This window comes from Peromyscus eremicus, chromosome 7 (assembly GCF_949786415.1).
Source record: "Peromyscus eremicus chromosome 7, PerEre_H2_v1, whole genome shotgun sequence".
NCBI lineage: Eukaryota > Metazoa > Chordata > Mammalia > Rodentia > Cricetidae > Peromyscus > Peromyscus eremicus.
The window spans coordinates 28,141,733-28,154,333 of NC_081422.1; the positions used below are offsets into that span (position 1 = coordinate 28,141,733).

Sequence of the window (12,601 nt, forward strand, 5' to 3'; positions counted from 1 at the left end):
CAGACCCCGCCCCCGAAGGCTTAACACTTCCTCAACTTAATGACTGGGCCGTCACCTTTGCTGGCCATCTGAGGTTGCAGGTGGGAATACCACAGAATGCAAAATGTGTTTTCCATTACGTTTAAATTAAAAGTGGGAATCAAGATTGATACCTTTTCTGGGGTGTCCCTGTCACCTGATGTATTTCATCCTCTGGGGCTGCCACTGTTTGAAAATGCGGCTTCTTAGTGTGTTTCCCAGGTCAGACCCAGATGGTCATTCTACCCAGTTCTTTTGAGAACGAAAAGGATCAACCACAAAACCCCCTTTCTTCTACTCCTGGCTCTTCAGCCCAAGAGCTTTCAGGCTCCTCGACATCCCCAAACTCCCCCCAGTGGCCCTGTGGCTGAACTGTCAGTTGGGGACAGCCGGCCCTCCTTCCCCAAGGTCAGTCTCATTGCTCTTGGCCTGGGAGGAGACAGATCCCACTTGCCACGTTCTTGGCTGTTACACAGTGCCTCTGCCCAGTGAGCATGTCTGTCTCCGTATTCTGGCGGAGCTGTCCATCACACCCAGAGTTTGGAGAAGAGAGGAGGTCAGGGTGAGAGAGGATGGGTTTGGTTTAATGGGCGTCATTCCAGGAGCCTTCAAAGGAGTTTTGGAAAGCATATATCTGTTGGTACATTGACAAATGGAAAACTTTGTGGGGACGTTAGTTTGGCCCTCAAGGCAGAGGCTGGAGATGAGATTAGCCTGGGAGATGAGAAGGGAGACAAATGGGGTGCAGGTTTGCCTGTGTCCACATCCTAATTCATACATGGTCAATCATCTTGCCCCGAAGTTGGCAGGTCCTCTACAGCAGTGACTTTAGCTCAGGCTGAAAGCTTCAGTGGCCAAAATCTCAGAGGTCAAGATAGGGGCTTTGCATAAGCCAGATGCCTTTGGATGGACTCCTGAAGCTGGCCTGCCTCAGTTGCTTTGGTCATGAAACAGGGATCATAGCTGTGTCCTTGGTGTCCACAAGGGGGTGTCCTTTCTATATGTAGTGAACGACACTTGAGCTGGTGCCTGCCTGAGCCGGTGTCCCCTCAGACATTTCAGCTTGACTCCAATAACTGTGGGTTCCCTAGTCAGTGCCAGCCCCTCCATCTTCCTCCTGATGTCACACGGTGCTCCCTCTGGAACAGCTGAAATGCCCAGGCGGGAAGAGCTGGTACATTTTTAGGCAGGGCTCATCTATCCGGCAGGTGTAGAGGGGCTCAGGATACCATTATTTCTTCCTTATCATGGGAAACTCCTCTTTAATTTACAATTAAGCTTTGAAAACTTAAGGTATAGCTTTCTTCCTAGACAACAAGAATAGTCAACTGTTTATCGTGAAAGTGAATTTGAGGCCACAACATCTGGCCCTACAAACGTGTCTTTCCCCATTGAACCATCTCACTGGCCTGGCTTCCACCAGTCCATGCTTTGGTTCCTCCCAGGTCCCCCTGTACTGATAACCCTCTACTCTGTGTCCTCCACCTGTGGTGAGGGTCTCAGCTCTTTTCCTTCCACCTGCCGAAAGGGGAAATGTTTGGGCCCCAACTGCTCCCCAACGTGATGATGCTGAGAATCAGCATGCATTCCCTTTACCCCAACCTTGGGCCAAGCCATGGCTTCTCTTACACAAGAAACAGCCCTTGCAAACCAGTCTGGGAAAACCATGAAGGTTTGTAGGCATGTTGTCCAGCAGGAAAAAGTTTTCAGCCACCAGAGAGGTGACTGTGTCTGATAAACGGCCTTCTACATGGTCTACGCAGACAACTAGTGCCGATAACCAGAGGGTTCTAGAGGCTGGAACCCCAAAGGGAGAAGGTAGATTTAAAAAAGAAAAGAAAACAAATCAGAAAATTTCCATGTAGATCATTTTCAATCTAAATGCCTCAGACGATTATTACAATCTCTGTTACGTTTCAAGAAAATTTAAATTTAATACAGCTATTATAATTTTTGTTTTGGTCCATAGACATAGTTTCCCCCTCAACTCTGTGTCACAAGCACATCTCATGGTTTACCACAATAACCATTTTAGTACTAGAAAAGCTCTCCCTGTAGACCTACTACTGTTATCACCATCCTCTAGATCCAAGAAATTTGCCCTGTGCTTTCAAGGGCTTTCCACCTTTTCTCAACCCTGAAACCCTCTCATAGCAGTTCCCTCTCCAGAACTTTGTTGTATGGCGTCTTCCATGACGTTGACATGTATTCTTAGGAGGAGAGAAGCCACAGTTTTTCTTGCTATGTTCTCTCCTCCAAACACCAGACTCTGCTCCCTGCTTCCTCTCCAGCTGCTCACCCCTTCACCGCCTCTTATCTGTCCAGTAAGCGGCCTCCCATGGGTGATGGCGAGCACTGACTGATTCATTGTATTCCTGGACCTTCAGAGCAGTGGCTATCTGTCTCATGTCAGTATTTGTGGCTCAGCTTCTTTGGTGACAGAAAGAAGAAGTGGACTGTTTATGGGTGGGTCAGAAATCCAGGCCTGGAGGTCACATGGTCTGAATGCGCTTCCCTCTCACAGAGTCCAAATGTTTTTGAACATGTTCCTCACAGGCATCCACCATGAAAACCGATATTATTGGGTCTTCTGTGTGGAGCTCCCTGAGGCCTCTGTCATGTCGTCTTCCTTGAGGATCACTCAACCTCCTTCACTGTGGATGCTGGAGGAGCTTAGGGGTCAGGCTTGGCTCTGTGCTGCTGGCCTCTGCTTCCCGTGCGCACGCTCTGCCTCCCGTCTCCCCTGCTCCATGTGGATCACGGCAGAACTCTGTTCAAAGAGCCTTTGTTTTTGTTTTTGTTCCCTTTCATCAAGCATTTAAAGGCTGAGGAATACGGATCATTATTGAACTCGTCATCCAAAAGTCAGAGAAGACTAGGTAGCAAACGGCCCCCTTTTAAAATTGTTGTTTCTTGGACTGACCTCATACTGCAGCAGCTCAGACATGAGGTCATAGCTGTGGAGCTAGCACACCCTCTCTCAGCATCACCGGCTGCCTTTGAGAGGTGGCTGGATAGCGCAGAGGCACCAGTGGAAACTTCCAAACGCATTTATTTTTATTTTGAGTTTTCCAGCCAGCGTGTGTTGTCCCTGCTCTCCACAGTACTCTCTTACACAGAGACCATGGATTGCAACGATAGCCACCGCAATGGAGATCCAACAGAGGGTAGACCAGCCCAGAGCCTACGAGCCCAGGAAAAGCAGTCCCACCGTCTTGTCCCGGGTCTCAGCATTCAACGGGGCCTCAACACCATCAGGCCTTCCCAAAGCTTAACTCTTGCGATACCCCTGGCGAACTAGGACAGTGTGTCTTGGTCTGTGCAGGCTCTCTTGGACATGGCTCTCCGTAGGAATGCCTTCATGCAGAATGAGCCCACAGCTGCCTTCCTGTGGCTTCAGCTCATCTCCGCAGACCACTGAGTATACCTTCAGCACTTGGAGATAGTGTGGGAATAGCACCTGGCACGGACTTCTGATGGGGAGTTAGGGCTGAGGTCACCAGCAGGTCCAAAGGAATTCCATTCCATCTCCATCAAAATTCATGTGGAACTGGCGGGTGCTCGGCACTAGGGGGCCTCCTGTTGGGTTAACTCTTTCCTTATTAAGATTTCCCTCCCCAACGTTCTCTTTACTGTCCAGGCTGTTCTGGGAAAGCTTCCAGTGTCTCCTAACAAACCCTTGCCACCAGCTACTTCCTTGTTTTGTGACGGTGGGGGGGGGGGGGGAAGCAGCCCTGTAGGGTAGGGATGGGGTATCAGAATGACTGATGGGCTAGGAGGAGTAATATGTCAGCTCCCACAATCTTAGACTCCATATCTATGTTCAGAATATCCAGGAAGAACTTCAAAAGTTTCCTTAGAAAACCTCCAACCAGAGCCTCTGTCTCTGCAGTTTTAAGTAGCAGAAGGTTCTGGAAGAGAGATCTTCTCAGAGCCTACCTAGTCTCTGGTGTTATGCTCCCCGAGTCCAAGCTCACTGTGGTTTTTTTTTTTTCTGTTTTTGCTTTGCTTCCCTTGACACTCATAGATTGGGTCTTTCCTTGTGGGGTTTGTAGGAACCCATGTGACCTTGACAAGGTTCCAGGAGTAAGGATGCTGCTCCTTGTCATGTGTCCCTTGTGACTGGTATAATGTACCCACCTCCTTCCCCTGGGTTGGCTCTTGGGGACCTGGCAGGAGCTTCCCCATGCCCTGTGAGCACACGGTCCACTTACTTTCCCTGAGGTAACTGAGGTGTGACAGCAGTACTTCGGTGTTGTAGAGGGAGGTGGCTCGGAGGAAGTCCTCCTTGTTCATCTTACACAGTTCCTTGCCATCCATGTGTTGGAAGAAGGAGGTGTCGATCTCCATCAAGCCATATTCCTTTATGGCCCACTCCAGCCACTGTCGAACATGCTCCTCCGTCCACAGTGTTGGGTCTGCAGAGGAGAGATGCAAACGGTCAGCACAAATGCTGCTCCAGCAGCCGAGGCTACCCTTTACCCTCCCTTCTCCATCTCCTGTCTGCCTCTCCCCTATGTCCTCTCTCTCTCCCTGGACCTCTCTTTCCTCTTCCTCTCTCTCCTCTTCTCTTCTCTTCTCTTCTCTTCTCTTCTCTCTCTCTCTCTCTCTCTCTCTCTCTCTCTCTCTCTCTCTCTCTCTCTCTCTCTCTCTCTGCTAGCTCCCCTCTCGTCTTCTTCCTCCCTTTTCCTCATCTGTTTTTCCTTCTCTCTCTCCCTAGTCACTGTATCTTTATCTCTCCTCTTGTCTTCCCCTCTTATACCTCTCTCTTTCTTCCCCCTCCCTCGCCTCCCTTCCAGATGGTCCCCCACAGTACACCCCATCTGGCTCCATGGCATCTGGCAATGCCTGAACCATTTAGCGCTGGGAAAGGTTCTTAGCTGCCTCAACATATACCCTGACAGTATGCTATTTAAAGTTTTTGGAGGGCAATTGAAACCTTGGCCTGAGAAACAGTGGCATCAGAATGAAAATAAACAATCCCACAGGCCCAGTGACCGACGTCTCTGCAAAGGGGAGCCATTTGTATCTTAAGAATATTAATGAGTGCAAGGAGGCAGGCACACTGATCCTTCAGATGCCTATAGAAGAGGAAATATATACACTTGTGCTTTTCCTGCAATTCTGTCTGGACAGCTGGAAAACCCAATGATGCTCCTATTTGACATAAACCTAATCTGGGTTTCCTCCTTTCAGGGCAGAGCTGTGTTAAGATTTCTAGCAGGCCATCCCTAAATATTTTTGGGATATTTAAATACTTAAAGATGGTAAACGGTGCAATAGACAGAAACCTCTTTAACTGTGAATGCACGAGAACAACACAGGAACAAGGCCTCTGTTCTCACTTGCCTTTTTCCTTCCCTCTTTCTCATCGCTTCCTGAAGTAGCTTCTCAGTCTAAGGTGGGAGATACTGCAAGTGATAGGCTCCCACAGACATGGTGGCACGTACCAGTACCCCCAGCACTTGGGAAGCTGAGGCCCGCGGATTGTGCATTTGAGGCACTCTATGCTACAGAGTGGCTCGCTCTCTCTCTCTCTCTCTCTCTCTCTCTCTCTCTCTCTCTCTCTCTCCCTCTCTCCCTCTCCCTCTCCTTGAACTCCTTGAACAAGGGGCTGGGGTGGATTTGGAGAGTCCTGAGAGGCTTGCTGGAGAAGAGATGGTATTTTATTGCAGGGCAGCTGGTCGCTCCCGACTTCTGCTTTTCTGCTTGGTCTGTTTCATTTAGCGTGCTTATTTAGCAGGGAAACTTGGGCTCCTTTCTAACCAACTCACATTCCTCTCCTTCTAGAGCCTGCAAAAGCTCTAGGCACAAGAGGAGTGGGGTCCAAATGGTCAGCAACGGCAGTGGGGAGGAAGCCAGGTGCTGTGATCTCTAGGGGTTATGAAAGAAAAAAACCCTTGAGAGGGAGCACAGAAAAAAGCTTGGAGGTCACATGCCACAGTTCCTGCATGTCATACCAAGAATCTAGTACCTACCTAGTGATGTACCTACCTAGTGATGGCCCAACTGTTAGATCCTACCACAGGCCAGCTCTCTATCTGTCCCATTTTTTTCTATCAAGATAATCTACAAAATGAGTTTTGTTATACCCATTTTATAGATGGATAGGGAGTCATAGAGGTTTTGCCTCAGGAACTACTGCTGGGGTTCCTATAGAAGCCTTCAAAAGATGTCACATAGTTGGAGAAGCAGGTCCCCCAAGATCCCCTCAGTCCTGTTTCATCAGGATCCTGCCTTAACTCATTTGGAACTGCAAAACCTTGGGCCAGAACCCAGAATTTCTCTGTCGCCAGCCTCCTTGGGTGTGTGTGTATTTGCCTTCTTCAGATAAACTTCTTGTTTAGTTTTTATCCCTTTACTTTTCAAATCAAGCAAGGGCTGTAGGCAAATGGAAATCTCAGAATTCTAAAGAAAGCTATCCCAGAGGGAGTTGGATTATGTAGCATATTATTTCATCCATAGCTTCTCCTAATTCCTTACTTGTAGAATCTGAGACTGCATATTCAATTTTATGCTCCATATTTTATTTATTTTATTATTTCCTCTCTTTGCTTTGGGCTCTATCACAATGTTAATTCTCTTCTTCTCCAGCACCATGAATTATAAATCTTCCACTCACGATCATGCTAAACTCTTCCAAATGTATTTCCTGGACGATTTAGCCCTTGCTCCTTCCCTTCTCGATGTGGAAATGGTGATTAAGTAGGGCCTTCATTTATACTTGTCTTAAATTCCCATCATAAATTCAATCGGTTCTTCCACTAATGTTTTATTGCCTTGATTTGTGGACTTGCTCAGAGGAGACTTTCCCTTGTGTCCAGGATGCTGACCTGGAGGAAGCCAGACTGTGTAAGGGTAATGCTTACAGATCTAGCCAGTGGGAGAACAACTGAGCAGGTCTGGGCTCATGAATTCATTATGCCAAATGCTTTGAAACAGCTTGATAAGAATTTATGCCATTTTCTTTTTTTACTGCCGTGGTTAAATCGGTCCACTGAAGACCAACCTTTTGCCAATCCCCTTGAAAGCGTTTCAATACAATTTAAAGAGAGTCAGCCAAGCAGTCTGGCCCCTCTTCCTTCTTCTTCCCACAATGCCCTTCCTTATGACAACCAAAGCAAGATGGTTCTGAGGTAATCTCCAAGCTCCTGATGGTTCATTCCCTCAAGAGTTCCTTCCTGTGCTCTGAAGTTGGAGCAGGAGATTTTGATAGCAAAGGCCTGTTTCAATATGATTTTACGGTCTGAAAGTAGGGAGAAGACCTCCTGGGCTAGCCATCACCAGCTGATGTACTGGGGGCAGTGACAAAGCAATTGGATGATATGATAATACAGCAGAGAAAGCTATTGGCCTTATACTGGCACCTGTAGATCCCTGCTAAATGAAGCGCTCTGGCTAGGCCCAGGTGGCACACATCTGTAGTTAGTCCCAGGTCTCGGGAGGCAGGAGCAGGAGGATTGCTGCAAGGTCTTGCCTGGCTCACACAGTGAGTTCTAGGACAGCCTGTGCTAAAACAGTGAACTCCTGTCTCCAACAACCCAAACAGACAAATAAAACAGGTGACGCTCTCCTTGCCATCAGCCCCTATGTTTGAAGAAGATTCTGCCCAAGCGCTTTTAGTTCTGGGAACTGCAGAACAACACCCAGGAGCCCTTCCTCTCCTGCCTCTATTCCTGCATCTTCTACACCCTCTGCCATGTAGAATTTAGCCTAGAACTCAGAAATGTAGCTGTCACTCTAGGAGAATAGACACAACTTCCTATAGAAACAATCACCCAAGACAGAGGAAGAATATGCCTATCACAAAATCATCCTTCAGACCAATAGACAAATCCCTCCAAACTGCCTTGGAAACAGCTAATCCTTCTAAGACACAACTGTGTCTACAGGTTTACAGATGGAGGGAGCCAGCCTCTCTGGTGAAGTTATTTTGGTTAGATCCGTTTGAGCCCTTGCCTTGTAATTCAGTTTGTTCACGCTCTGGACGTTCTGCCCCTTCCACCTGGCACCCACCCTAAAGTGGCAGTTTTCGGATTCCCTCCACGTCCAGGCAACAGAGTGTACTGGGGTTGGCCCAGGTAGCATCTATCCACCAGACCGGAGGACTTAACAATAGACCCCCGCCCCTGTAACCAACAGCACCAATACCTAGGACAAAGAGAGGCTATTTCCACATAATGACATAACTCGTGGCAACACACGTGGAGGCGTTCCGTTTGTTAAATATAGTTATTTCTATTTTAAAACTGAAAGAGCTGGCTGTAATTTTGGGAAGGTGGAACCTAGCGGAGGCCAGGAAGCACATGCCTGAGGGAAGGGTGGACACGGGGAGCTGTACTCCTTACAGGAAGGAATGGCGGCGTGAGGCAGCCTTGCCTCCGCTCTCTGAGTAGGTTTCATCCTGGAGTACCAGGCCACTCATGGAAAATCTGCCTGGTCCTATGCTTGAGAGTGGGGCTTCTGGAATCTGCATGCCAGGGTTCTGCTTACATTTGAGATCCTGCCTTGGATGGTAGCTAGGGAGTCAGGGAGGATGTGCAACTTTCCCTGGTTTGCATTCCCTGAAGACTAGGGAGCTGGGTAGGGTTTCCATGTTCCAAGGGACAGGCCTACCCTTCCACTACAGCCCCCCCCCCCATAATGAAAATGTGGGCACTGGCCAGGTAGCTGGTTTCCAAGGTACCTGCAGGCACAATGACTCTCCGTTCGTTGGTGGTCATGTTGGGAGGAGGGGGGCCATTCTTCTCGTCCATGTAGCTATTATAGTTCATGGGGTTGGTTTCACCTCCGCCCACCAGCTTGTTGCATTTGCTGACACTGCAGTCCACAGGAGACTCCCTGGAGCGAGAGGAGACAAAGATAAAAAATCATCACTGTGGGGACATCTCACTCGAGCTTCAGCAGGGCTGGCCAGTCCCTTAGACACCCACGGGAGAGTGAGACAGTGATGATGAGCTCTTACTGCCACCCTCCAGGAAGAACCCAGCCTGACTCTGTCATAAGCACTGTGCCTCCTGGCTGAATGCATTTCAGTGGCCTGCAGCACTCCCAGTCTGTCTGCAGGGTCCAGTTTCAACCAGATTGCCAGGGACCAACCCTTTCCATGTTCACTAGTCATTTTCTTAGACAGGCCTTCGCCACAGTCCTATAGCACTTGGTGTCTTTCTCTGTTATAGGTCTGATCACAGCATGAGATGTGGCCTGTCATTGACGTTTCTTGAGATAGAATCATCACTCACTGGTCCAGCTATTTCTATTGCACACATACCATGCTAGTGCATTTTTTCATACACTGTTTGCTTTATCTGACTTTCCTAATAACCCTTCCAGATCTGTGGAGCAAGGGTAAGTTACTACCTCCCCTTTATGTTACCAGAATGGAAAGATGTGCTGACTGGCAGAACCGCATAGTTAGTAAAGGTGGATATAGGATTCAGGTCCCCATTGTTGAGCTTTTCAATTAAAGTTCACATATTGAAGAGCTGGGCGATGCAAGGAAGAGGAATAGCACCCAGGACGGCCATCCTGATCTGCAATGACTCTTGTAGTTTTAACAGCCCTGAACAGTAAGCTCACAGAAGTTCACAATATGGTCATGCGTAAAGGAGAAAGCACATCGCCCATCTTGGACTCAAACAACACAGCCCAGTTAGCATCTGATGTTTGCAGCATCTGGCACTGAGCAATGGGCTGAGGAGGTTGACTGACACACCCCCTGTGGTCAGCTGAGGCAGCTGAGTACACATAGAATACTCTAGCCATCCCAAGTGACCATCAGCATAACATCATGGCACTCTCAGCATGCCAGGAGAGGTGCCATCCCGTCTTGCCCAGCTTTTACTCAGTCCTTCCAAGAAGCAGAACCAGAGCAGACTCCTAGAAGGTGCAGTGGGGGCTGTGGTATGGTAACGCCAGGCAGCAAGCATCATCTGGGCAGCCTGGGAGATGGCCAGTTCTCTTGAGAGTGCCAAACCCGGCCTTCAAACCAAGGAGATCAGACAACATCTAGATTATAGCCTGCCAGCTCGGCATGCTAACCTCTCCCTAGCTCCCTGGCCTAACTGCTGTCTCCAGTCACTCTGCTGTCTGTCTTCTGCATTGGGCATGATCAGATTGAGAGCCCTGAAGGAGTGCTGGGGAGCCAGGCATTCCCACCACCAGGAGAGCAGTCACCAGCCCAGAAGGAGGGGGAGCAGTCCCGGACTCCTGAGAGTCAGGCAGAGTGGGGAGGCCTGAGCACATTCAATAAAGAAAATTAAATGAATTTGTTTCTTAATCTGAAAGGAAAAAAATATTGCAGATCACTTATCATGGCCGGGAGATAAATGCTCCACTGAGATATTAGAAGTCAGACGGTAATTTTTTCCTGATGTCTTACCGAGAAGAACATGGGCTGAAAATGAAAATAAGATGTATAACTTACACATGTTAGAATTTAAGGTTTTACTATTTGCCTACTGTTTTTCCAGGCAGAGAACCAAGAACCAGCCGTCAGAGTCCCAGATTGTTGAAGGTTTAATGTCCCCATGGCAGTCGGAGGGGAGGCGGTAGCATGTCGGGACTTTTCACCAGCGCTCGGCCCTTTGGCTTCTGCTGTTGAAGGACTTGGCTTGAGATGAAGCAGCCCCAGTCAGACCCGGGTGCCTGTGTCTAAGCTGTGCTGGCCCGAGCACTCTGCCCCACCCCCCAGGAAAACTATGCATGTGTGTGCATACACACTCACACATCCATTTCATACCACACAGCACACATGTACATAATGAAAATATTCAGACTCTAACTTTACTACATATGTACACACACACAAACATTTCGCTACACTCTACACACTTTACCACACACATCACATACACAATGCTAACACACATGTATATATCCACGTACTTCACCACATATATTCATGTTCACACACATGTACACATACGTGCTACTTCACACAGTACATGCACACACACAAATACCCATATCCATGGCCTATCATATACCTCTACACACAATACAAATGTGTACACATGCACTCCATACACACATTCATACAGCCTTACATATTCTATCATATAAAACACATGTATACACTCTATTATATATATAATATACACATGCACACACTCATAGGCTATCACACACATATGGTTATGATAAATGAACACCCTTCATCACAGATATGCAGGTATATGCTAACACACACACACACACACACACACACACACACACACACACACACACACGCAGGAGCTCACACCACCACAATCTTGTTGTCTTCCCCAGATTCTTGTCAGATGAAAAACCATCCAAATGCCAGAGAAGCTTGGAGAATTAAGTTGGCCTGTAACCAACTTAATTGGTTAAGTGGGGTTTTTATGGGCTGGTGAGGGTTGGGCTGGGGATGGTGGACAGCACACACACACACACACACACACACACACACACACACACACACACACTTTCTATGCAGGGCGCCCAGAGCCAGACAGTCAGATTCAGTGGTAGCAGAAGAGATGCCTATTTCAAGGCCTCCCTTTAACAATCTTAGGATGATGGGGGAGAAGAATTTCAAAACGTTCTTTTTCATAGGAGTCGAGCCTTGGGATTTCTGCATTTAAAACTGGCTTCTTGCCAGGCAGAGGTTAGAACCTCAGAAGTGTCCAAATTAGTGGCCCTTATGGTTTGAAGCTGTGCACAGTGGTGCATGGGTGACAAGGTTGTCCCCACGCTGCAGAGTAAAAAAAGATGAGACACAAAACAAAGCTTGCCTGATAGTGACCAATGACGCGGGTGCCCTGGGCACGGACAGGAAGCAGGTGCAGAAGAGCAGGCCTCCCCTGGGTTCTACTGCAGCAGCGTCTAGCTGATGGGTGAGTGGCACTCCATTTGTTAGCTCACAGAAATCCTAGCTGTCACCCCTCCTCCAGCCTTCTTCTGGCTGTACCCTAGAGGCCTGTTACCTGCCTGGCTGCCCCTCCCTGGCCTTCTTTGGAAACAGGCCCCTTTCTTGGTCCCAGAGAGTCGCCATCAGGGCCTGCAAAAGGCCTTTCTTAGAAAAAAGGCCTGACACCCACCCAAGACCTTTGCCCCCCTGCAGAGCTGGACGTCCTACTCTGGTTCAGGGTGAGAAAGAAGGAAACCATACCTCGCGGGCTGGCGCACTTGCCTGCCAGATTCGCCTCCATCCTCTGTGCCTCAGCAGGACGGCACAGCCATGGGCTTGGTGACCACTGCCTGTCCAGGTGAAGCCTAGCATAAAGGCTGCTCTTTAATGAGGCAGCTGGCGCCTGTGGAGAGGGCTTGAGGAAAACAAGAGAGAGGGGAGGCGGGGAGCCCCGGAGGGGGAAGAGGTTTGGCCATTCATTTTGCCCATACGGCTGCTGCTAATTTGTATTGAGACCTGTACTTAGAGCAAGCAAGGGGTTGGGGCCCACAGGCAGCTGACTGTACTGGGGCAGGTGACAAGAGGGCTCGAGGCTGCCACAATAGAGCAGGGAGGAGGTGATGGCTTGAGAGTGTAACTCTGAGCATCTCCACCTCAGGCCTGGGGAAAGCCACAGACAGCAGGCCACAGCAGTACGACATAACCATCCGA

General features: G+C 48.8%; 1 protein-coding gene across 1 annotated transcript in view; it reads right to left on the bottom strand.

The window, feature by feature from the left end:
- Positions 1–12,601, bottom strand: part of Fli1 (Fli-1 proto-oncogene, ETS transcription factor) — a 121,272-nt gene that overhangs the window by 35,045 nt on the left and 73,626 nt on the right. Inside the window, exons 3-4 of the mRNA XM_059267579.1 lie at positions 8,705–8,859; positions 4,233–4,436 (exon numbers count right to left, since the gene is read on the bottom strand). Coding sequence (XP_059123562.1) covers positions 4,233–4,436; positions 8,705–8,859 — 359 coding nt within the window. The remainder of the gene's footprint in view (positions 1–4,232; positions 4,437–8,704; positions 8,860–12,601) is intronic.